Source organism: Acinonyx jubatus, chromosome C2 (assembly GCF_027475565.1).
Source record: "Acinonyx jubatus isolate Ajub_Pintada_27869175 chromosome C2, VMU_Ajub_asm_v1.0, whole genome shotgun sequence".
NCBI classification, from domain to species: domain Eukaryota; kingdom Metazoa; phylum Chordata; class Mammalia; order Carnivora; family Felidae; genus Acinonyx; species Acinonyx jubatus.
Genome location: NC_069384.1, coordinates 93,063,877 through 93,091,210, shown reverse-complemented (window position 1 = coordinate 93,091,210; position 27,334 = coordinate 93,063,877). Strand labels below are relative to the sequence as shown.

The following is a 27,334-nucleotide window of genomic DNA, read 5'->3' as shown; positions in this document are numbered from 1 at the left end:
CTCTAGCTTATGATTTTACTATGGTTGCCATTCATTACGAACATTACTTGTCCCTTTACTTGTCCCCTGATCCGTTGCCAAATTCCTCTTCATCCCCACCACCACATTTTAGGCCCTATTTATTCAAATACCTAGTTCTTACAAAAGCTCCTCAGGTAACAATTTCAAATAATACATGTGGCGTAAAAACTGTGCAAACAGAAAGCCAATCCAGAAACACACTCACTCTGCTCATGCAGCAAAAGCTGAAGCCTAAGGACATTCTGCGGCTTCACACATCACTTACCAACATTAGGTCTAGTGAGTCCCTGCTCAGACTTACTGGAAGAGTGAAAGAGTTTCAGGTGGGGTTTTAAACCATGGATTAAATTCTGACGACTTCTACAGTGATTACAATAACCTGGAGAAAGTTGAGAGTTCTTTTTTTTTTTTAAACAAAGAAATAGATATATATCAAATTTGCTACCCTGAAAAGCAGGCTCGATCATTTTTAAAACTAGGCAAGGCTATAAAACCAGTCACAAATTCTGTGCTACAGAAAACTGTAGAGCTTTAAGACAAATTTGAAAAGAACAGTAAATTTACAAGATGTAGAAAATCTAATGTTTGAAGATAAAACTTCATATATTTCTGGCTAGGAAGAGACAGGAAATCTCTTCTATGAGAAGTTAAGGATGCTTAATACTTTTCTTTTTTTCTTTATAACTTGGCATTATTTTAGAAATGCTTAGACATCCTGCTACCATCAGAAGTATGAATTGTGGTTGTCACAACTACTTGTGCGACTACAACAATAAGTCTGTTGTAAAATGAGGCAAACAAAGCCACAAAATGGCATGATATTGAATAGGTGATAGCCACCTTTCAGCATTACTCATACTACTCCATTACAGAAAGACACGTTTAAAACCTGGTCCACAGTGCCCGGCTGTGAAAGAACAGAACATCATCAAGATAAATTCTAGCAAAGACGAAGACTTACTGGAGGCACTGTCGATGCTGCTGATGCTGTCTGCATCGTGCAGGTGGTGCCTGTGGAGATGTCTGTAGAGGCTAAATTTCGAGAACTTTCTGGATTTTCCTACTCCTTTCAGTTTTGAATCCATATCATCAACGGTCCTCAGGGTGGGCAGATTGTTACTAGCTTTGTTTTTATCTTGAAGGCTTAAGGATTCCATGGACTCTGTTGTTTCAGCCTGAGAGAGTTATTAAAAAAAAAAAAAGAAAGAAAAAAGATACCTCATAGGATATGCTGCCATGTGACCTTTTAGTTGAGCTGACGTGTAAAGTTCACACATGATGGTCTTAATAGACACACAACAATGTGTGAGGTCAGCCACAGGGCAGTGGAGGATTCTTGTGAGCTGCTTAAATACTGGCAAAGGAATACCAGGCGTTCCATTGTACATCCCCCTGCAGTAGATTAAATTCTTGAAATTTCATACCAGTTAACCTTTTTATGTCAAATGCAATTACATGAATTATATTCACCGTTGAGCTACTGAATTTCTTCCTCCGATAAACATGAATAGTGCTTTTTCTGTCAACCGTTTTTCTTGCTACTTATTCACTAAATCTCTATTTTTTCCAGAAAAGTCACCAGCATATACAGCAGCAAGATAAAATGGAGACCATCAAAATTTTTAATGAGTGTATTGATATTTTGGCAACCATTAGAGTTAAACCACTAAGCACTGTTTATGGATATGGCCATATGGGTATTTTGGCAGCGCTTGATTTAAAAGGTACTTTGAGAAGTTATTAAACTCCTGCCTTCAAAAAGAAGTCCCTCCATGACTCCAGACTGACTTATCCTATTTTTGCACGTTTTTAAGTAGGAAGATTTCAAAAACCTTTGCAGGTACTTGTAGTAAGGCTGTTTATTTAACTTAAAGCTCAACTGATGCACATTTTTGTTTATGAACATTTTTTTTTCCAAATAGGAAATGAATCTCCGTTCAAATGGAAAACAGGAGTTAATTATGAGCTGGCAAATGCTCTGTTGGATCTGTTTTCTCTTACAAGAGAAGAAAGAGATTAAGAGATGCAAAGTTACAGACTTGCTAGGTGGTCTTTGAAACCAGGTCTGTCCATCCAGGAATATGCTGCCCCCCAGTGAACCAATCAATCAGTCATGCTATTAACACATACTTATACAAATCATGTCCCTTCTATGCAGTTCCATAAAGGTGAGATTTACTTACTGTGAAGGAACTCAGAGATGGTCCTACAGTGACACGCTTCACGCTGCCCACGTCCGTGAGTCTGTGTTCGTGGTCATCCCACCTTCCATAGGCCAGGTCGATCCCACCCACAAAAGCCACTGACTGGTCAATGACAACAATTTTCTCATGATGAGCCCACAGATACACGCTGGATGATACATGATCTGGGTGCCTCATCACCTTGCGAGGGAAAAGAAAAAAACCCACGAGTAATGCACTTTTTAAAAAGTTCTTCATGCTATAATAAAATATATCTGTTTTATCCCCTGAATAGCATTTTCTATAATTCAAATACCAGAATATGCTCTGTATACACCAAACTTCTAATTTCATTCTCAGTGCTTACAAGAGGAAGATTCCTGGTTACTTTTTTAAGCCTCCCCACCAGCCCTGCCCCATACCACATTTGGGGGAAGCTGCCATTTAACTAGAAATGTGGTCACATATTTCAGTAAAAGCTGTAATACCTTTTGTAATGTAAGAGCTGATTCCTTTTTACCACCTAAAAGGCTTATGCTATACCTGATCTTATTTTAAAAACAACAAAAAACTCTGAAAATGTTTAACCAACATCTACCTCTGAGAAAATTTTTAATAGGTATATTGATATTTTGGCAGCCACTGAGTTGAAATTGCAAGCATATGGATATAGGGATATACATACTTTGGCAGCTCTTGATTTGAAAAATATTTTGAGGAGTTATTATTCTCCTGCTTTCAAAGAGAATTCTATTTTTTTTAATTTAATGCTCATTTATTTTTTGAGAGACACAGAGAGAAAGAGTGCAAGTGGGAGAGGGGCAGAGAGCGAGGGAGACAGAGAATCCAAAGCAGGCTCCAGGCTCTGAGCTGTCAGCACAGCGCCTGACGCAGAGCTTGAGCTCACGAACTATTCTGAGTTGAAGCTGGAGGCTTAACTGACTGAGCCACCCAGGCACCCCTAAAGAGAAATCTCTTTAGATGATCCCAGACTGACCTATCCTATTTTTGTATATCTTTAAGTAAAGCATTCCAAAAACTTTGGAGACTACTAAAGTTCTTAGTAACCTACATTTGTTGTGTGTAGTAAAATACACGTAACACAAAATTTACCATTTTGACCATTTTTAAATGGACAGTTCAGTGGCATTACATACATTCATATTGTTCAATCATCACCATTATGTATCTCCAGAACGCTTCATTTTTCAAAACTGGAACGTTGTATCCAATGAACAATAACTTCCCATTCCCTCCTCCCTGTAACCCCTGGCAAACACCATTCTATGTCTCTATGAATTTGACTAAGTATCTTACTATTTGCCTTTTTGTGATTGGCTTATTTCATCTAGAATAAGGTGTTCAAGGTTCACCTATGTTTTAGCATACATCAGAATTTCATCTCTTTTTAAGACTTAAATATACTCCACTGTATGTATATACAAATCATTATTGAGATTGGGATATTAAAGTGTCCAACTATTATACAATTGATTGTACAATTGTCTATTTGGTCCTTCAATTCTGTCGGTGTTTGCTTTATATATTTTGATAGTCATTATCAGGTATGTACATGTTTACAATTGCTGTATCTTTTTGCTACATTAAAACTTTTAATAATATATAATGTCCTTCCTTATATATTATAAACTTTTTCTATTATAATATCATCTGATACTAGTATAGCCACTGCTGCTCTCTTTTGATTAGTATTTACATGGAACATCTTCTTTTAGCCAAATAAAAACACATAATTGTTATATACTGTAAGCTTGTTGGAGATTTATTAATTCATATGTCTTGGTGTATCTCAATGACTTGGCAATAATTATTGATAGCTTTTTCAGTCTTTAGTAAATATCAAATTGCTCTTTTTTATTGCTTATTGTATTTATTTATTTTAATTAGTTTTGTATATAACACACTATTAAGAAAAAGCTTTTTAAATCCTAGATGAGCTCTCTGTTGCTATGAACATTCAAGGGACATCACAGGGAGACCACATCTAAGACATTCCAGGATAATCTCAACGAGGAGCAAGGGAGCTTGACGAAGCTCCTGAGTATTGAAACAATTGTAGAAGGTGTGTTCTTGGCTAAATTATCAGGTTAGGAGAAACAGAAATGTGAACTCTGCTGACCCCATCGATACCAGAAGTATAAGAAAGTATTTTTGTTTTATTTCTGAGAAGGATCCAATGCTATTCACTCAAAATTGTACATTAGGGAATTCTACAAATTACCACTGCTCAAAGCAAAGCACACCTGAAAGACTACAGAATAATACAGAAGAAAGGTTGTTCAGAAGGATGAACCTATTACCTTTATGTTGGGGTGTAGACGCATTAAAGTCCTCTTGCTGTATTCACTGTTGATTCCAAGAGCGAGTTCCACCTCTTTGTAGAGCATTATGAAGATTCTCACCCCCTCTTGCTGTCACAAGAGAGAACACAAGGAGGAATGAGAATTTCTGAAAGTAGGTTATGCTTTTTCTTGTCTTTTTCTTGCCTGTGTATTATAAAGTTTCTTCTATAAACAAGTATAATAAGATATTTAATGAAAAATGCAATACGAGAAGGTGAAACATAAGTATATATTAAGATACAAATATAACAAAAATGTATCTCCCTTCCATTCTTAGGACTTGTCATACCAAGACAGAGTGTCAATATTTGAAAAGGCTGAAATGGTAAACTTACCAGCGAAAAGTGATGGTCTTATACCTGTGAACATTTTCAAACACTTACACAACATTAAGGAAAGTGTTGGCCTGATTCAGGTTGCAGGATTAGAGTTTTTGGTTTGTTTTTATTACACTTCCATTAGTTAAAATAGCAGTGACAAAAAACTCTGATGGCAATAAATCACACTAAATATCCCTTAAATGTTTCTGGAGTATTTTAATAGAATTTTTCTTTATTAAAAATTACTTAAGTAAAAAAAAACATTTCTTTATCTTCAAAGATGAATATAGTGATTCACATTTGGAACTCATAGTTACATCATTAATGTCTATTTGTGACATGACTTCTTTGGAAGTTTCTCTAATGTTCAAAAATCCCTGAGATTTAGCAGCAGCACAAAATTAACATTGATTCAACCTTAGACCTTGGACTTAAAAGAAGACAAATAAGGCCATTGTGAAGGTCAAATTAAATCAAAAGTGCCTGATAAACTTGAACATGCTATGTTAACAATATTTTTATTAGTATTAACTATCGAAAAGACAATGTCGGGGTGCCTGGGTGGTTCAGTTGGTTAAGTGCCCAACTTCTGCTCAGGTCATGATCTTGCAGTTCGCAGGTTTGAGCCCTGCATTGGGCTCTGTGCTGACAGCTCAGAGCCTGGAGCCTGCTTTGAATTCTGTGTCTCCCTCTCTCTCTGTCCCTCCTTCACTCATGTTCTGTCTCTCTCTCTCAAAAATAAATAAATCAACTTTATAATAAACAAATAAATGCAATATTCTAAAAAAAAAAAAAAGACAATGTCTAATAGCTGGTAGTATAAAAAAAATAGTATTTTCTCCTCTAGTTTGGATAGTGATAAGGTTTTAGCTAAATTGCCCCACACCTGAATGTCCTTCCTCTTCTCCCTGTCTAGTCACACAGTCCCCTCACCAACATACAGTTAAGAATGTATTCCTCCAGGAAACTCTTATCTTATTTACCCCCACTTCTTATATGACCTTTTTACTTTTTAGGTTTGTATCCTCACTACTGCTGTGCAGTTTGCAACATTTGAATTTGCATTCTCTTATATCCAGCAGCTCTGAAGCCATTTTGAAGCATACTGCATACATACTGGATAATGTATCTACACCTAGGCATTTAAAATCCTAGAGATAAAAGGCAAGAACTTGTACACAGTACAGTACTTTATAAAGCATTAGAGATACTGGCATATGAAATAAACTATAGTGACAAAGAGTAATTTAATTACAATTTAAATTATCAATCCATGGTAATTAGATATACTTCATAATGGAAATTTGAGTCATTAATTTAAGAAGCCACCTGGGTCAAACGCAACTAATTTATAAGAATTGGTTATTTTTGCAACACTATAAAAATATGAAATATCATAGGAGTTAATATTTTTAAGTTGCAGGGTACAAAATCTTGGAGTACACCAAATTTTATATATATATATATATATAGTTCCCCAATATTGGTCTGCCAATATTAAGAAGCATGTTTTGGCCATTAAATCCTTATAAGAACACATCCCTTCAAAATACTAACACTCTCGGTGTGCCTGAGTAACTCAGTAGGAGAAGCATCTGACTTTGGCTCAGGTCATGGTCTCATGGCTTGTGAGTTTGAGCCCAACATCAGGCTCTGCTGACAGCTCAGAGCCTGGAGCCTGTTTTGGAATCTGGGTCTCTGTCTCTCTCTTTGCCCCTCCCCTGCTTGTACTCTGTCTCTCTCTCTCTCTCTCTCTCTCTCTCTCTCTCAAATAAATAAGCATTCAAAAAAATTTCAAAATACTAACATTCTATATTTCTTGGTGTAACATCTGAAAAGTGCATACATTTTTGGAGGAATATACTTAAATATATGTTCTGAGCTGCATTAAGGAAAGTCAAATGGGCGATGGATATTAAGGAGGGCACCTGTAGTAATGAGACTGGGTATTGTATGTAAGTGAAGAATCACTAAATTCTACTCCTGAAACCAATATTGCAGAGTATGTTAACTAAAATTTAAATTTGAATGTGAAAAGTAAAATGCATTCTAACCCTGAAAAAAAAATAGGATAAAAAAAAATATATGTCATCCTATTTCTCTGGTTAATAGCTGACTTTTGGAATTTTCTTATTAGTAATTAAAATTATGCAACTATTACTGCAACCAAGTGCATAAGGACAGACCAGCTAAAGAAATAAGGAAGTGAAAGTGTAGGCAAGACATGAACAGATTAGCTTCTAATAGTTCAGTCACTTAGTGCTCTGCAATGAACCACTGGTGGAGAGCTCTAAATGCAAACTAGAACATTATTTTTTCCCTCTAGTGTTCATATACACTCTGCTATTTGGGTATTTTAGGATTCGGTACTGAATAACAGTAACACAAAATAGCCTCCCATTTAAAGATATAGTATAAAGTCTAAAACCCAAAATTGCAACCCAAATTATAAAACATTATACCTGACATCTTTCGTCACGTTTATTTTAAATGAATGAAATTGTGCTTCTTCAGCTTATGAAATTACCATTCTTGAAGGATAGTAGTTGCAATTTAGACCCTGGCCTGATTCTTTTTTTTTTCTTATTTTTTATTTATTTATTTTTTAATTAATTTATTTTTTAATTTACATCCAAGTTAGTATATAGTGCAACAATGATTTTACGAGTAGATCCTTTTATGCCCCTTACCCATTTAGCCCATCCCCCCTCCCACAACCCCTCCAGTAACCCTCTGTTTGTTCTCCATATTTAAGAGTCTCTTATGTTTTGTCTCCCTCCCTGTTTTTATATTATTTTTGCTCCCCTTCCCCTATGTTCATCTGCTTTGTCTCTTAAAGTCATCATATGAGTGAAGTCATATGATATTTGTCTTTCTCTAATTTTGCTTAGCATACTACCTTCTAGTTCCAGACCCTGGCCTGATTCTTACAGTTTTCTACTGACCTGCATAACTAATGGCTTTTTGAAATAATAGAGATGTTAACACTAATGGATTACATTATTACCCTCCATTTATTAATACCTTACATTTTCTTCTATATTTTGTCTTTTCTCATTGAAATAAATTAACTCCAAAGGAAATAGGGTAGAGACTTTTAAGTCTTTTTAGCTTATATACAAAAGACTAATAAGGAAGTAAGAAAACAGTTCATTTTAGGTAATCTGGTTTACAATTATTTACTTATATCTGTTTCAGAATGAACAGTTAATTAGTGACAAGATTTCTGTGATCATAAAGCAATAAATTCCTCTTCTTTTGGTCAAAGTATTACAACACTATCATAAACCCTAAACTACAAAGGGCAAAGGAAAAATGTTTCCTGACAGTGAAGGCATTTTCCCGGTCATAATAGTGCAGCCTTACACAAAATGTGAGAAATAACTGTGCAAAATGAAAGCCAAATTAGAAAAGAAAAAAGGACTGATGTGAACTCTGTAATTTAAGAAATACACATCTGAAGCATCCAATGTTTTACCAATACCTTTTCATGACCCTAGGGGAAATTACTTTTTATTACAGAGGAGGAAGTAAAGTATTAATAGGCCAAGTAGAAAAATGAATGGCCTGGAGGGGATTACACAATGTCATCTTTCTCATCTCTGCTGAAGTCACGTAACCCAAAGGTTAATGGAACACATGTCACACTATAAACACAGAATAAACTTCGTAAAACCGGAGTTTCAAAAGTTGAAAGTTCTGACCTCTTTTCTAATTAGTTTTGAATCAAGTAGAACAGACATAAGAGTATACATAGTAGGACTTTTTAGGAATTTCACATATACAAAATACATGTGAAGACAACACAAAGTAAAAAAATGTTATAGTTGACATCAAAGAGACTTTTTTGAGTCCATTGTTTTCTCTCTGATTACTCAAAATACTGTGGTCAAAATATTTTCTAAATGCAGCCAGGTTTGTCTCCTGCCTCGAGACAGCTTAACTTATGCATCCCCAGGATAATCACCAACTTTATCATTTGTCAAGGACTTCTGCAGAGTGTGCAATATTTGGGGAAAATGAAAAATAAAGGACAGGAGATCACATCCTCACCATTCAATGTAAGCAATGTGAAAAAGCACAAATGCTCCTGTCTTTTTTTTTTTTTTTTGAACCAGTTCTATTTGAAGCATAGTCTTCAAGGTTGAAGATCTATTTTTCCTTTCCCACACATGCCCTTCTAGCCCACCACTTTGATAAGATCCTGTTTGGTTTTCCTGTGTGGAGATGTGATTATCTCATTTGACAAACCTGAACATCTTTTCCTTCTAAATGATTACTGATTGCAACTCTAGAATGTGGCTTGTGGTCCAGGACAGAAAGAAACTACCTCACAACAAAATCACCCCTGAGGACCTAAACCCTTTTCTGTAGGTCTCCAGGTGGCTGCATTTGAAGATTTTTTTCAGTGCAAGTCCCATCAGAAATATCATGTTCCTAGGGTGCCTGGGCGGTTCAGTTAGTTAATCGTCTGGCTTCAGCTCAGGTCATGATCTCACCGTTTGTGAGTTTGAGCCCTGTGTTGGGCTCTGTACTGACAGCTCAGAGCCTACAGCCTGCTTCGGATTTTATGTCTCTCTCTCTCTCTCTCTCTCTCTCTCTCTCTCTCTCTCTCTCTGCCCCCCTCTCTGTCTCGCACTCTGTGCGTGTGTTTCTCTCTCAAAAATAAATAAACATTAAAAATTTAAAAAAAAGAATCATCATATTTCTAAGGTTGAAATATACACATTGGGTACATGCATACAGTTGCCATAACTATGATGCACTTTATTTCAACTCTTGGGGCAGTCCATGCAGACCTGTGGGAAACCCTGGGATGCTGACTTGAGCCATAATCAGCCTCTAAGTCAAGGTTGGCTTATGCTATTTTAAATGATAACACTGCTATTCAAAAGGCAAAAGAAATAGGAAATTACCAGTTTGGCTCTCACCAGAGAAACAAAATACTGTATTTCTTCCATAAAAACAGCCATTGTAAGAGATGTTTGCCTGTATCCTGGCTATGAGGCAGAGACACAAAATTCCTCCCCCCAAATCTACACAATGAGATAGAAGAAAAAAATGTATTTATTTTAATCAACCTTGTGGATCTCTGGGATCCATTAATGTAAGAATAAATGTTATTTTTTCAACCCAGTACTCTGAAAGTAGAGGCTTTCAGAAACTAAATAATTTAGGTGAGACAGTGTTTGTAGGCATAGAAAATAACAATTTACAATAATCTGGGTATTAAAAATTTATGACCAAAATAATATGGTATAGCTAAATTAAGGAAGAGCAATTCTGCCAAATGTACCACTAAGAAATTAATATATAATAATATTACTATTTCCTTAGGAAGTTGTTTTTTTGAGAGAGAGAGAGAGAGAGCGAGCACAAGAGCAGGAGAGAGGGCCAGAGGGAGAGGGAGAGAGAGAATCCCAAGAAGGCTCTATGCTCAGCTCAAAAACTGATATAGGGCTCGATCTTACGACCCTGGGATCATAACCTAAGCTGAAATCAAGTAGGATACTCAACCAACTGAGCCACCCACCAGGTACCCCTCCTTAGGAAATTTTTAAAATCATTACGTGCAATTTAAAAATTCCAAGTTTCACAAAGCAGATGGAATTGAAATGAAGCACCATTATCAGGCAATAGTATTTACTTGGCCATGGTGTTCACCTAGGACCTCACCAGGGTTCATGGGCCATAAAAGCAAAGAAAGCCCACACTAGTGATACAAAAGTCAATTAGAGGGGCGCCTGGGTGGCTCAGTCGGTTAAGCGGCCGACTTCGGCTCAGGTCATGATCTCGCGGTCCGTGAGTTCGAGCCCCGCATCGGGCTCTGTGCTGACAGCTCAGAGCCTGGAGCCTGTTTCAGATTCTGTGTCTCCCTCTCTCTCTGCCCCTCCCCTGTTAATGCTCTGTCTCTCCCTGTCTCAAAAATAAATAAAATGTTAAAAAAAAAAAAATTAAAAAAAAAAAAAGAAAAGTCAACTAGAGAGTAGCCTAGGGGAAAACAAACATATGAGGGGGAAAACAAACATGAGAGCTAACACAACATGGAGGGCCAGGCCTGCAGGATCTTTAGAATCTTTCTCCTAAGCCCTGCTCAGGCATTTGCTAGCTTTCTGGAATTTACTAAGATGTCCTGTAGGCACCTCACACTCAAGTCAGCTGGAATTTAGCTCATCGAACCCGAGTTCTTTCCACTTCTTCCCATTGCCAGACTCACCTTCCTAATACACCATTTTGATCACCAGACTCCTCTACCAGACTTGAACCTTGCCCAGTCACTTCCTACTTTCTTCCATAAAGTCCAAACGACTGACTTGGCTTGCAAGCCTCCACATCTGGCTGCAACAGCCTTTCCAGCTTGATCCCTCATCGTACTTACGCTAACACTCAGCTATAATTAGCCTTGTCACTTTACTGTGACTGACAAAGCCTTGGGAATTCCTGCCTCTGGAATGTTTCCTCACCACAGTTTCTACACCTAGAAACTTCTTCCTTTCATTTAAATTTTTTTGCCCATCCTAAATGCCCTAAATTCCTCATATTGTGAGGGACTTCCCCACCAGAGCTTCCCATAGTAGGCACTCAACAAATACATATTGATTGAAACCTACAACAGTAAAGTGTTGGATACGTACTATGAAGAGAGGATTTACTAGTATGGTTGACAATTGCTAGGCCAGACTGGAACAACTTAACTAAAATGGAATCTTGAGGAGAGATGGGAAAAACGCTGTTTCGTGGAGAGAAACGTGGAGAAGGCTATAGCTCATTCAATATGTAGAAGGAAGTTTGATAAGGCTAGGACTAAACCTGGGACACGAGTTCTTCAGCAAGCCTTCCATGGGCAGGGATGGAGTCCTACTCACATTCATGGCATCTTTAGTAATTAGTGTAGTACCTGGTTCCTAGGAGACACTCAGTAACTTTATGCTGAATTATTTATTTAATGAACATACAAATAATGCTTTTGAAGACAGAATTTCCAATTTTGTGAATGGAATTCTTTTGAGGCAATGAATTAGACTAGCCATGAAAATAATGCTGTTTGGCATGGCAGAACATGTGTCTGAAATAAAGCTTATCAACTTCTTTTTCCATCAGTATTAGTGAGGTCTGACTATATCTATGGATTATCTTTAGAAATCTTAAAGGCATGGGGAAAGACACTGAAAGAGGGAGGATGGGGAAACGGGGAAAGCAATAAGAGAACGTGGAGAATGGGAAAGAAGAAATGAGTCACAACTATAAGAAACAAAAATTCTTGTTTTTACCCAATTACCCAGGATCTACAAATTATGTTAGAATGTTTAATGATAGAATAATAAAGGGGTGCCTGCGTGGCTCACTTAAGCGTCTGACTTCGGCTCAGGTCATGATCTCCTGGTTCGTGAGTCTGAGCCCCGCGTCAGGCTCTGTGCTGATGGCTCAGAGCCTGGAGCCTGCTTCGGATTCTGTGTCTCCCTCTCTCTCTGCGCTTACCCACTCGCACTCACTCTCTCTCACACACACTCTCTCTCTCTCAAAAATGAAAAAAATAAACATTTAAAAAGTGATAGAATAAAAAAGCTTAAGACAATTTCAAGTAATAGTAGAAAAAAAAGCTGGCACTTCCTAATTTGGACATGATTAATAACAAATCCAGATCTATTCTAATTTTACTTAATTTACCTTGGTTGAGAGCCAACTATATAAAAACATTCATTAGAAATAAGAATGTAAAGTAGTCATTGATGAGCCTATACTGTTTCAATTACTTACTTTTTATACCAAAAAGAATACACTCAATGCTTACCCAGAATCTACAGGGTCAACTGGAGAGGAGACAATTCCACATTTTTACCATGAACTGTCTCAAAACTGGAACCAAAGCAACACCAATTCTTACTGCCCTTCTTTTTGATATTCTTCTACATTATCTTGGCCCCAACTGAATGAAATCATTCTCCTAATGACTTTGTGTTTTGATCAAATGGCAGAATAATGAATAAAAAATAAAATGCTACATTTCATTTCACCCTTTATTATTCAATGATAAAATCTTGTTACAGTTTTTTTGCCTATAAAATTAACTGCCTATAACTGATTAAAAATCAAAACTTAGAGTTCCTGATATAATCCATGCTGTGAAATAGGCTAACATATTTATGCAGTCAAGAGTAACAGGAAAAAAGAAACAAATAAACTTGAAAACCACAAATATTCCACTTTTTATCAAACTCTAAAGAAAAAAGCTATGCTTATATATGAAGGGCTTTGAAAAGAAAAGGTATTTCAGAAACAATAAACACTGAAAAAATTACATCAGCCAAGGTTTGGAATACGTACTGCTTTTCGTTTAAGAATGCAGTCCAACCTCCAACGATTTCCTTCAACCACCGGGCGTTTCAGGAAGATTTCTGGACTCAGCCTGAAATCACAAAAGCAAGAGTTTTAAAAAGTAAAATGAAGGTAGACTTAGAGAACTCAGTGACTTCTTAAAATGTAATAACATGCATGTCATAGGAGTCCCAGAAGAAGAAGAGAGAGAAAGGGGGGAAGAAGGTTTATCTGAGCAAATCATAACTGAAAACTTCCCTACTCTGGAGAAGATCACTGGCATCGAAACCCAAGAAGCACAGGAAACTCCCATTAAATTCAACAAAAGCCAGCCATCACCTAGACATATCATATAGTCAAATTCACAAAATGTACAGACAAGGAAAGAATCCTGAAAGCAGCAAGGGAAAAAAGTCCTTAACTTACAAGGGAAGATAGGTCAGGCTTGCAGCAGATCTGTCCACAGAAACCTGTCAGGTCAGAGGGAATGGCAGGAAATAGTCAACGTGCTAGATGGGAAAAATAGGCAGCCAAGGATTCTTTATCCAACAAGGCTGTCATTCAGAATGGAAACTGAGACAAAGAGTTTCCCAGACAAACAAAAACTAAAGGACTTCATGACCACTAAACCAGCCCTGCAAGAAATATTAAAGGAGACTCTTTGAGTGGGAAAGAAATACCAAAAGCAACAGACTAGAAAGGAACAGAGAACATCACCAGAAACAGCAGCTTTACAGGTAACACAATGGCACTAAATTCATATCTTTCAATAATCACTCTGAATGTAAATAGACTAAATGCTCCAATCAAAAGACAAAATATAAAATTCTGATTGTGCCATCGGAAGCAAAGGCAATTTTAGCACAAATGCCACCATCCTCCTCCTCCAGTATGGCGGGTCATTGAAAGCTCTGCTAGGAGTTCACATATAACTTTACCTGGGAACAACAGCCTTGAGCCATTAAAAAAAAAAAAAAAGATCACTATGATTTCTCTCTCTCTCTTACTCACACATGCAAATATATACACATATGCAGATACTGGTGATTGCCCAGACAACAGCCATTTTCCACCTTCTTTCTTCAGTCAGAGTCTACCTCCCACAATGAGATATATGAGGAGGCACACATGGGTGTAATGGGAAAGTTTTTCCTCTTTCATCTCTCTTTCTTATACACACACACACACACACACACACACCAGGAAAAGTAGCTGTACAACAGATGTTGTTTGGGGATATGATGCTTAGGCGGGTATAGCCATATTGAAATTCTAAAGGGAAAACCAGAACCCTGAAATCACTAGACCATTTTGCCAACTTTAGGACTGCTTAGCTTTGGATTTCTCATTAAACAATACAAATAAATCCTCACTGTTTAAGCCACCTTTAGTTGAGAATTCTGTTAATCCAAGCCAAGAGTATTCTAATTGATAAACATAAACACTGACTTTCTATACCAAGGAGCAGTGTCCATAGGACCTGGGGCTTTCTGAGCAGGGAAGAAGGCAGGTTTGCTGATGGATGACATTTTTTTTCCAATGTAAAAATGGGGTGAGATCTGAAGTCAGTGTTTGAGTTAAATCTATATATGATGTAACTACTCTATGACGAGGAAAAACAGAACAAAATATGTACAATAAAGGAAACTTTATCTGCTGAAATGCTAGACCTGGAGGAGCAGGAGTAGACTGCAAGGATTAAAGCCTTATAGAGTACCAGGCTGGAGTACTGCCTTGCCAGAGAGAGGCCTCTGAGCATTTAGCCTAAGGAGCTAAAGATATTTTTAAAATCTTTTTATGCTCTATTTTATTCAGTTAAAGAAAAATAAAGCCCCAAAGATAAAATACCCTAAGGAAATACATACTGTGTAAGATAAATAAGAAAACAGACAAATGGTGGGGTGTGTGCAGTACTTAATTTAGTGTAGGAAAGGAACACAGAGGCAATCTATGTCCAAACAAAAAAACAAAAATGCAGCAATTGCTAGCAAAGGATCTAAAATGAATTAAAAAGAGGTCTGTTACAGGAAGCCATCAAAATGGAGAAAGCAGGCAAAAACCTCTTTGATCTTGCCCGCAGCAACTTCTTATTCAACACGTCTCTGGAGCCAAGGGAAACAAAAACAAAAATGAACTACTGGGACCTCATCAAAATAAAAAGCTTCTGCACAGAGAAGGAAACAATCAGCAAAACTAAAAGGCAACCGACGGAATGGGAGAAGATATTTGCAAACAACATATCAGATAAAGGGTTAGTATCCAAAATCTATAAAGAATTTATCAAACAACACCCAAAAAACAAATAATCCAGTGAAGAAATGGGCAAAAGACATGAATAGACACTTCTCCAAAGAAGACATCCAGATGTCCAACTGATGCATGAATAAATGCTCCACATCACTCATCATCAGGGCAATACAAATCAAAACCACAATGAGATACCACCTTACACCTGTCAGAATGGCTCACATTAACAACTCAGGCAACAACAGATATTGGCGAGGATGCGGAGAAAGAGGATCTCGTTTGCATTGCTGGTGGGAATGCAAGCTGGTGCAGCCACTCTGGAAAACAGAGGTTCCTCAAAAAGTTAAAAATAGAACTACCCTATGACCCAGCAATTGCACTACTAGGCATTTATCCAAGGGATACAGGTGTGCTGTTTCGAAGGGACGCACACCCCCGTGTTTATAGCAGCACTATCAACAATAGCCAAAGCATGGAAAGAGCCCAAATGCCCATTGATGGATGAGTGGATAAAGAAGATGTGGCATATATATACAATGGAGTATGACTCAGCAATCAAAAAGAATGAAAGCTTGCCATTTGCAACTATATGGATGGAATTGGAGGGTATTATGCTAAGTGAAATTAGTCAGACAAAGACAAAAATCATATGATTTCACTCATATGAGGACTTTAAGAGACAAAACAGATGAACATAAGGGAAGGGAAACAAAAATCATATAAAAACAGGGAGGGAGACAAAACATAAGAGATTCATAAATATGAAGAACAAATAGAGGGTTACTGGAGGGAGTGTGGGAGGGGGGATGGGCTATGTGGGTAAGAGGCACTAAGGAATCTACCCCTGAAATCATTGTTGCACTATATGCTAACTAATTTGGATGTAAATTTAAAAAAATAAAAAATAAAAATTTTAAAAATTAAAAAAAAAGGTCTGTTTTAGGTAGAAATGTGCATTGCTATGCACTGTTTGTTCACTGAAGGTGAGAGATACCAAACAACATAGATTCTTGAAATTTTTTGATGTACACATTAATTATAAACTCAGAGGCCTTCTGTTTGGGGGCCACTTGTAACGCTATACCCTGCAGTTAAGTCTTTACCATTCTTTATTTAACCTACAAGCATTTGTGTACCCTGGATGTAGAACATTCTATTAGATGCTCTGGAGAATCTTAAGATAGATCTCAAGGAACCCTCAGTTTGGGGATAATGCATAAGAAGGTAAAAAACAAGTGTTCACGATTTAAACAAAGTATAAACAATGGTCTCATTGATGAGGAAAAAGCAGCTATATGAGTTATGACTTACAAGCATCATTATCTCAGGATCTTCACTAAGCAACTATTAGATAAGCAAAGTTCATTAGATAAGCAAAGTTTTATCCCATACACACATGCCAATGATAAAGTTTAATTTATAAATTAGGGACAGTAAAAATTAACAATAGTACTAATAAAATAATGCAATTACAACACTGTGATAAAACTGTAATAAAAAAATAAAATAAGTAAAACTGTACATAAAATGGTAATAAAAGTTATGTGAATGTGGTTTCTCCCTCTCTCAAAATATGTTATTGCACTGTTCCCCCTTCTTATGATGATATGAGATGATAAAATGCCTAAATGATGAGATAAAGTGAGGTGAATGATGTAGGCATTGTGATGCAGCATTAGGCCACTATCACCCTCTGACAACGGCTAAGAAGGAGAATCATCTGCTTCTAGATCGTGATTGATCTCGGGTAACTGAAACTGCAGAAAGCAAAACTATGGACAAAGGGAGACTACTGGATGTAGAAAGTACAAAACGTTGTTGAAAAAAATTAAGATCTGAACAAAAGGAGAGATGTTCGTGAATTCAGGAAGAACAGAATCTGATGTACCATCTAAACAATGGGGACTTTACCATTTTTTTCCCCATCTGATTCATCAACCTGAAGGAGAACCCAGAAATGGGCTTTGGCACAGGTACAGATAACTCAGGTAGAAGTTCTCTATCTCAGGCTTGAGGAGAAAGAATGAGTTCAGATGACAGCCAGGGGCTCACAGGCACCACAACACTGAGGGATTGGAACTTTTTTCTCCAACTAGAAGAGCTGCTGTTCCAAGAGGACAACGTAAATAAATATCCATTGCTTGGCTCCAGACACAAGTATCATTGCAGAAAGTGTGCAGTAGGGCAGGGCAAATAAAGCCCCACCTTTCTAGAGAACTGGGCGGGGGGGGGGGGTAGGGGGAAGCTACAGCAAACCCAAACGTAGTAGAGAGATCTTCAAGAAAGCAGAGCTTAGGAAAGCAACCCTATCAAGTAGATTATGAACTTCTAGCTCACTCCCAAGCTGCCCTTCCATGGATTTGATCCTAAACATTATACCAAAGTTTGAGAACTGAACTGAGAATTAAACCACAGCCAAGAGATGAGTAAACACTCACCAGGCAAATGGAAGTGGAAAAAACAAAAACAAAAAAACCAGGGTACCAGTCTTATATCCGACAAAACAGACATTCAAACAAAGATTATAACAAGAAACAGAGAAGGGCGTTACATAATAAAGGGACCAATCCTACACACCCAATACCGGAGCACCTAGATACATAAAGCAAGTATTAATGGACTTAAAGAGAGAAACTGATGGTAACACAAAGGGTAGGGGACTTTAACACTCTATTCACATCAATGGATAGATCCTTTGAACAGAAGATCAATAAAGAAAGAATGTATTTGAATGAAACATTGGACCTGAGGGACATAACAGATACAGGACATTCCATGAAAAAACAACAGAATACATATTCTTTTCAATGAATATGGAATATTCTCTAGAATAGATCACATATTAGACGGAAAACAAGTCTCAATAAATTTAAGAAGATTGAAAGCATACGATACATCTTTTCTAATCACCATGGCATTAAACTAGAAATAAATCACAAGAAAAAAACCTGGAAAAAACACAAACACATGGAGACTAAACAGTATGATACTAAACAACCAATGGGTCAATGAAGCAATCAAAGAAGAAATTAAAAAAATAAATAAATGGAGACAAATGCAAATGAAAATACAGTGGTACAAAATCTTTGGCACTCAGTGAAAGCAGTTCTAAGAGGGAAGATTATAGTGATATAGGCCTACCTCAAGAAATAAGAAAAAGCCCAAATAAACAAACTAACCTTACACCAAAAGGAACTAGAAAAAAAAAGCCTAAGATGAGTAGAAGAAAGCAAATAATACCACAGAAATACAAATGATTACAAGAAAATACTATGAAAAATTATATGCCAACAAAATGGATAGCCTAGAAGAAAAGGATACATTTTTAGAAATGTATAGCCTTCTAAAACTGAACCAGGAAGAAAATCTGAACAGACCAATTACAAGCAACAAATTTGAACTGGTAATCAAAAAACTACCAAAAAATGAAAGTCCAGATGGATTCATACGTGAACACTACCAAACTTTTAAAAATTAGTTAATACCCATTCTCCTCAAATTATTCCAAAAAATGTAAGAGGAAGGAAAGCTTCCAAACATATTCAATGAAGTCAGCATTACCCTGATACCAAAACCAGACAAAGATACCACTAAAAAAGAGAACTACAAGCTAATATCTCTGATGAACACAGAATGCAAAAATCCTCAACAAAAATATTAGCAAACCAAATCTAACAACATATTTTTAAAAAAATCATTCACCACAATCAAATGAGACTTATTCCAAACATGCAAGGATGATTCAATATTTGCAAATCAATCAGTGTGATACATCACACTAACAACAGAAAGGATAAAAACCATATAATCATTTCAATAGGGCAGAAGAGCATTTGACAAAGTTCAACATCCTTCATGATTAAAAAAAAGAAAAACTCAACCAAGTAGGTTTAGAGGCAACATACCTCAGCATAATAAAGATCATCTGTGAAAAATTTGCAGCTAACATCACACTCAGTGGAGAAAAACAGAGCTTTTCCTCTAGATCAGGAACAACATAAAGATGTCTACTCTCATTACTTTTATTCAACATAGATTAGAAGTCCTAGCCACAGCAATCAGACAAGAAAATGAAATAAAAGGCATCCAAATCAGAAAGGAAGAAGCAAAATTTTCGTTATTTGAAGATGACCTGATACTATGTATAGAAAACCCTAAAGACTCCACTGAAAAACTACTAGAACTAATGAATAAATACAGTGAAGTCACAGGATACAAAATCAATGTACCGAAATTTGTTGCCTTTATATACACTAATAATGGAGCAGCAGAAAGAGAAATTAAGAAAACAATCCCATTTACAATTCTACCAAAAATAATACAATACCTAGGAATAAACTTAACCAAAAAGGTAAAAGACTTGTACTCTGAAAACTATAACACATTGATAAAATAAATTCAAGATGACAAAAAGAAATGCAAAGACATTTCATGTTCATGAATTAGAAGAATAAATATGGTCAAAAAGTCTATACTATTCCTATCAAAGTACCACCAGCATTTTTCACAAAGCTAGAACAAACAATCCTAAAATTTGTATGGAACCATGAAAGACCCCAAATAGCCAAAGCAATCTTGAGAAAGAATAACAAAGCTGGAGGTATCACAACCCCAGATTTCAAGATATCCTGCAAAGCTATAGTAATCAAAACAGTATGGTACTGACACAGAAAAACAGGATAGAGTCCAGAAATAAACCCACACTTATATAATGAATTAATTAATCTATGACAAAGGGGCAAGAATATAAAATGGGAAGAGACAGTCTTTAGTAAATGGTGTTGGGAAAATTGGACAGCCACATGCAAAAGAAAGAAACTGGACCACTTTTACACCAGAATAAACTCAAAATGGATTAAAGACCTAAATGTGAGACCTGAAACCATAAAAATCCTAAAAGAGAGCACAGGCAGTAATCTCTTTGACATTAATCCTAGCAGCATTTTTCTAGATATGTCTCCTGAGGCAAGGGAAATAAAAATAAAAATAAACTGTTAGGACTACATCAAAATAAAGTTTCCCCACAGCAAAGGAAATCATCAACAAAAGGAAAAGGTAACCAGTCCTAATCCACACCAGCAGGTGGAGCTGAAGTGACCCATTCTGGGAGAGGGACTCCGTCTTGCTCCCCAGTGAGGCCCTCGCTGGAGGAGGAGGGTCAGAGCTTGGGTGCAGTCAATTGGGGGCTGTAGTTTAGTAAAACAGGAAAGCTACAAAACACTGTGGAGTGCTCGGGTATAAATAAAAAGAGGAAAAAAGTTTCTCAAATCACTGCTGCACCACACGGGGCAGATGCTTCGAGGGTCAGGGTCTACGCTGTCTCTAGCAGCCACACACTGGACTTTACTGTGCCACAAGAAGACCCTTGTTCCCATTGTTTGTTTGCTTTTTTCCAAAGGTTCAAATGAACAATGTAGTGGTGCGGGATAATCCTTCTCCTTCCTACAACCCATTCCAGTTCAAGAACTCCTTCAAGTGCATCGAGGACCTGTCTGAAGACTTGGAATTGAAAATTTTCTATGTGGGCTCTGCAGAAAGTGAAGAATATGATTAAGATTTAGACTCTTAGTGGGCCCTGTTTCTGCAGGACGGCATGTTTTATTTCCAGCTGAGGCACCTAATCCAAGACTCATTCCAGATGCAGATGCAGTAGGTATAACAGTTGTGCTAATTACATGCACCTATTGAGGGCAAGAATTTATTAGAGTTGGCTGCTATGTAAATAATGAATATATTGAGACAGAAGTATGGGAAAATTTGCCAGGAAAACCAGACTTTTCTAAGCTTCAAAGGAACATTTTGGCATCTAATCCTAGAGTCACGAGAGTTCACATTATATGGGAAGACAATATAGAAAAACTGGAAGAGGCAGAGATCAGTAATCCAAATCTATAATTACTTCTTTCAACAGATGCATTACCTTCAGCATCAAAGGGATGGATGGCCTATGTCAAAAAACTGACTATTCGTCATGTCAGAATCCTTCATGGACTGCATGTGACCATCTGCCATCCCTTTAGTACAAATTAAGCTATAGAAACACACAAAACTATTTCCCTGCAATTCCATAAGAACACAGTCAAGACACAATGTGAAGAATCTGTTCAAAAAACATCCTGTAGAAAGTTTGTAAGAAAACCAGTATTTGAGTACATTGTAGAATATAAATACAACTATTTTTAAGTAAAAAACAAAACAAAACAAAAAGCCTAAAAGGCAACCTACTGCATGGGAGAAGATATTTTCAAATGACATATCTGATGATAAAGGTTTAGTAACTAAAATAAAGAACTGAAAAGCTCAACACCCAAAAAACAAATAATCCAATTTTAAAAAATGGGCAGAAGACATGAACAGACATTTCTCCAAAAAAGACATACAAATGACCAACAGACACATGAAAAGATGTTCAATATCATTCATTATCAGGGGAATGCAAATCAAAAGTACCTCACAAATAAATATTACCTCACAATGGTCAGAATGGCTAAAATAAAAAACATAAGAGGTAACAAGTATTGGCAGGGAGAACCCTCGAGCACTGTTGGTGGGAATGCAAACTGGTGCAGCCACTGTGGAAAACAGTATGGAGGTTCCTCAAAATGTTAAAACTACGGACACCTGGGTGGCTCAGTCAGTTAAGTGTCCCACTCTTGGTTTCGGCTCAGGTGATGATCTCACGGTTCATAAGTTTGAGCCCCACACCAGCTCTCTGCTCTCAATCAGCACAGAACCTGCTTCAACTCCTATGCCTCCATTTTTCTCTCTCTCAAAAATAAAATTTTTTTAAAAAGTTAAAAATAGAACTATCCTACAATGTAGTAATCATACGACTGGGTATTTACCCAAGAAATACAAAAACACTAATTCAAAGGGATACATGCAACCCTATGTTTATAGCAGCATTATTGACAATAGCTAAATTATGGAAACAGCCCAAGTGTCCATCTATAGATAAATGGGTAGATAAGATGTGGGATGGTGTGTGTGTGTGTGTGTGTGTGTGTGTGTGTGTGTGTGTGTGACTGAATATTATTCAGCCATAAAAAAGAATGAAATCTTGCCATTTGCGACAACATGGATGGAGCTAGAGAGTATAATGCTAAGTGAAATAAATCAGCCAGAGAAAGCCAGCTACCATATGATCTCACTCATATGTTGAATTTGAGAAACAAAACAAATGAGCAAAGGAAAAAAAAAAGAGATAAACCAAAACACGGACTCTTAACTACAGAGAACACCCTGATGGTTACCAGAGGGAGGGGGGGGGGGAATGAAATAGGTGATAGAGATTAAAGAGGACACTTACCATGATGAGCACTGAGTAATGTACAGAACTGTTGAATCGCTATACTGTGTACTTGAAACTAATGTAACACTGTATGTTACCTATACTGGAATTAAAGTTAAAACCTTAAGAAAATCTGTTTTTGGGCGCCTGGGTGGCTCAGTCGGTTGGGCGTCCGACTTCAGCTCAGGTCAGGATCTCGCGGTCCATGAGTTTGAGCCCCGCGTCAGGCTCTGGGCTGATGGCTCAGAGCCTGGAGCCTGCTTCCCATTCTGTGTCTCCCTCTCTTTCTGCCCCTCCCCCATTCATGCTCTGTCTCTCTCTGTCTCAAAAATAAATAAAACGTTAAAAAAAATAAATAAAAAAAAAAGAAAATCTGGTCTTTAAAACTCTTCAGTTTCACTAATCCTGTCAATTTCTGACATGGTTCATGCATAGGCTCAGCACAGAGGCTGCGGCAGACGCGGCTTGCACTCCTCACCCTGACAGGCTGGGGAGAGAACCCACCACGGCGAAGATTCCACATGCTACCGTACAAGTGCCTGCTGACACATGCCTGATGACTTATAATCACCACCATCAAGAAGAAATCTGAGCTAAGCCACACTCTCCATCCAGATCTGTCCTAAGAGCAATTAGCCATGTACCAATGGAGCTCGGAGCCACCTCTTGGTGTCCAACCTCATTTGAGGACATACTTCAATGAACACTGAAGAGCTAAGTCCTTGAAATAGCACCAAGCACAGAAAAGACAGAAAACAAATGTTCTTGTGGTTAATCCAGACACACACGAAGTAGAGAATGCTCACTGATCTTTATATGGAAACTATCTCTTAAGACACCTTCACATCCAGCTGAAATGTACTCTTCTTAGTTTTTAGATAGTCTGGGCTGTTTAATGAGTCATTACCTCTTCTAACTGGACAGCCTACCTCAGAATTTACCTCTTTAGAAAATTTCTCCTGGGGCACCTGGGTGGCTCAGTCGGTTAAGTGTGCAACTTCGGCTCAGGTCATGATCTCGCGGTTTGTGAGTTCGAGCCCCATGTCGGGCTCTGTGCTGACGGCTCAGAGCCTGGAGCCTGCTTCGGATTCTGTGTCTCCCTCTCTCTCTGCCCCTCCCCTGCTCATGCCCTGTCTCTCTCTGTCTCAAAAATAAATAAAACATTTTTTAAAAATTAAAAAAAAAGAATATTTCTCCTAACTAAATCTATCCCAATCTGATTACAAATTTATTTAGTACCTCAAAATAGTTCAATCTGCACTTAAAGAATCTTAGATCTAAAAGGAGCTTCAAAAAAATAAATAAATAAAAATAAAAGGCACTTCAGACACCATCCGAGTGGCAGGCTCCCCTGAGAGGTGGCTTCATGACACAGGGACGCTACAGCAGACACACCTGGAGCCCAGCCGGCACTGGCACTTGCCAACTGGGGGACTGTGGGCAGTTTCCTTCCCCTCCCCCTTATGGGTCTCACTTTTCTCAACTATAACATAGCCCCTGGCACTTGTAAGAATTTAACAAATAATCACTATTATTGTCAATGTTACTTTGTGCCTCAGAAACTACCCCTGAGAAAGATTAACAGGACTTGCCCCAAGTCCGTAATTGTCAGGTCCCTAAGGTGGTCTGAGCAAAGACCGTTGCCATTTCTCTCCTGGACTATAGCAAAAGCGTGCCAAGTGGTCTCTAGAACCAGTGTTTAATTCCTCTTCTACACTATTACCAGAATGATGCCTTTTAGAAAACAAATTGGATTAAAATCCCCATGCTTAAAAATTGTCAGTGGTTCCCAGTGTTCACAGGACTAAGTGCAAACTCCTTAGCAGCTCAGCCAGCACACTTCACAGTTTTCCCCTGAACCATCTTTTGGGGGCCATCTCCACCTGCCATTCCAAAGGATGCTATGCTTCAGCTCCACACAACCTCCACCCTCCTCCAAAGTTGCTGTGCACTCTCACCCTTCTATGCCTTGGTCCTGGCTATCCCTCTGCCGAAAACATTTGCCTATCTCCATCTGGTCAACTCCAGCACTAAGCCCCAGGCCAGCCTTCTCTTAGGTGAAGCTTTGTAGGCTCAGTTATTGCCCTGCCTCAGGGCTCCCTCCTTCTTCACAGCCCATGCTATCTTAATGCTCATCACTCAGTTTTCCCCAATCTGTTGTCTTCCATAGGACTTCCTTACTCTATCTCGTTCCAGAGTAGGGGCTGCTTCTCAGTCATCTTTATATATGCACAGCCTAGTTTGGTACCTGTCACAGAGTGGGTGCTCACTAAATAGATCTAGAATGAATGAGTGAATAAGTTAATGAGTGAATGGCTGGGTGGTTAAATGAATTAATGAACAAAGGAACTAAGCACTAGAAGGTCCCAGGTTGCTTCTCATTTCACTATATCCCCCTTTGTTTGCACATGAATTATTTTATAAACCTATTAGTACAGTTTTCATTTAAGCATGTGGCAGCTCTTGAATTAGATCAGAAGCTTCTATAGGACATGTGCATCTTCTACTTATGCTTTTCACTCTCTCAGATCTGGACATATCAGCACTGGTTCAGTTTCTGATGCTCTCTTTTGCAATATACTTGCACGACAAGAATTTTCTTCACTTGTCACGAGGGAAGTTACAACGAAGGTTTTATTTCAAAGGTAGTGTGGTAATAAGATGTTATCCTAGACAGCCATAGAAAAGAAATAACCTGGTTTATTTTCTTGCCGACAGTAGAAAACATTCAAGGCTCCAACTCTTTAGATGTTTAAATGAGAGCCTGTATTTTAGTGTTCAGAACCTTCAAAAGAATATTATTTTCTTGCATAAAACATGAAAATATGGGCTCAATGGAAACACTATTTTCAGTCTCTCTCATGTCTTCATCAAACTTTCAGAAGTATTTTCTGAAGGAATATAGTACTATTTTAAGCTTGAATTTATTCACATAAGTGCTTATAAAGTATTCAACCAAAGAAATAGCTCTTAAGTATGAAACTTTCTTTTATTCCCGGTAACTGAGTAGAGAGACAAAATGTGACTATAAAGGCCAAGATTAAGCTCCTCCGCGCACACGAGAATAAACATCACAGACGTGATACTGACCATCATATACTTTATCTTTTTTAAGTTTATTTATTTTGAGAGAGAGAGGGAGAGAGAAAACGAGCAGGGGAGGGTCAGAGAGAGAGAGGGAGGGAGAAAATCCCAAGCAGGCTCCACACTGCCAGCACAGAGTCCGATGCAGGGCTCAAACTTGAGAACTGTGAGATCATGACTCGAGCCAAAATCAAGAGTTGGACACTTAACCAACTGAGTGACCCAGGCACCCCCACATACCTCATCTATCGACCCTAGATCAATGGTTCTCAACTAAGAAGGACTCTGCCCTCAGGGGGACATTTGGCAATGTCTGAAGACATTATCACAGACTAGGAGCCTACTTGGCATCTAATCCGTAAAAGCCAGGGCTGCTGATGGTGCTAACCATCCCACAATGCACAGAACAACCTCCCATAACAAAGAGAATTATCTGGTCTAAAATATCAATAGTGCTCAGATTGGGAAAGCATGCTGTAGAATTATAGATTTCCACATCACTAATACAAAAGAGTAGAAGAGGATGAGTTCATATTCCTAATTCTTCTTCCCTCCCCCGCAAAATCTAGAATGAGGAGGAAATAAATTATGATGATATTTTCACAGCTTAGATGTGAAAGGTAGCATTTGGAAGAAAACAGGACAGGGAAAAATAAGGAGTATTTCAACAACTAAGTTCTTAGAAGGAAAACAGATTCAAGACAGGTTCATTTCCACTGCAGTCAATTCTGGCATCTGCAGTGGGTTTTAACTGTCCAGGCAGATGGGTAACTGGAACTAAAGTCAAACTATCAAGCATATACCAACTCCAAGAGAACAACTTCTCAAGAGCTAAATGAGTTTTCGGTACAAGATTTCCAGTGGCTCTGTGAAGCATCATAGCTCTCATGGAGATTTGTAAAGGGGGCCAAAAAGCTGAAATCTGATGTATTTCCAAAAAAGCTGAACAGGCCTAGTCAATACCAAGGACATTTTAATAGTAATAGGCAAGTGGAACTCTTCCAGCTTCAAAGGGACAATCCAGAACAATATTCACTAAACCTGGTGACTGAAATGCCAAATGAGGAAGGCACCTAAGGAAGATTATTTTCTCTCACTTGTACAATTGTGTTTGCACTGCAAAATAATCTTTACTGAAATGAATATTTGAGTGTCTACTTCCAACTGGAAAGACAAACCAAAATTGTTATAACTAAATATTTTAAGGATATATTTGGATGCCAAGTTTTTTGAAAAGACCTTTCACTGAAGGCTATTCCAGTTAATTGGTTGAGACTCTGGCAGACCGTCTACAGGTACTGCTGGTTTTCATAACGTATGATTCTGGAACAGCACAACTGTTTTACGTTTCTAAACAGAGAGGCCTCCGAACCAAATCCCCCTAGACAAAGACTAACCACCAATCCGTGATAAAAATCTCTTCTTGTGCCTCTTCCATTGCATTTGCCACATCTTCAAAATATCCTTTGGCATTAACGTACCTAAAAAACAAGGGTTTTTTGTGTGTGT

At 37.8% G+C, this 27,334-nt stretch overlaps 1 protein-coding gene and 1 pseudogene across 7 annotated transcripts in view; one reads left to right on the top strand and one right to left on the bottom strand.

Moving 5' to 3' along the window:
• Window positions 1-27,334, bottom strand: part of PLD1 (phospholipase D1) — a 204,939-nt gene that overhangs the window by 76,069 nt on the left and 101,536 nt on the right. For 6 of the 7 annotated variants that reach the window (XM_027061438.2, XM_027061439.2, XM_053221207.1 and 3 more), the window contains 6 exons: window positions 27,223-27,306; window positions 13,213-13,294; window positions 4,526-4,636; window positions 2,205-2,405; window positions 983-1,196; window positions 287-400 (listed from right to left, as the gene is read on the bottom strand). In XM_027061438.2, the coding sequence (XP_026917239.1) occupies window positions 287-400; window positions 983-1,196; window positions 2,205-2,405; window positions 4,526-4,636; window positions 13,213-13,294; window positions 27,223-27,306 (806 nt within the window). The remainder of the gene's footprint in view (window positions 1-286; window positions 401-982; window positions 1,197-2,204; window positions 2,406-4,525; window positions 4,637-13,212; window positions 13,295-27,222; window positions 27,307-27,334) is intronic. The other variant, XM_053221208.1, reaches the window with a different exon arrangement.
• LOC106990060 (histone chaperone ASF1-like) lies at window positions 18,782-21,651 on the top strand (annotated as a pseudogene).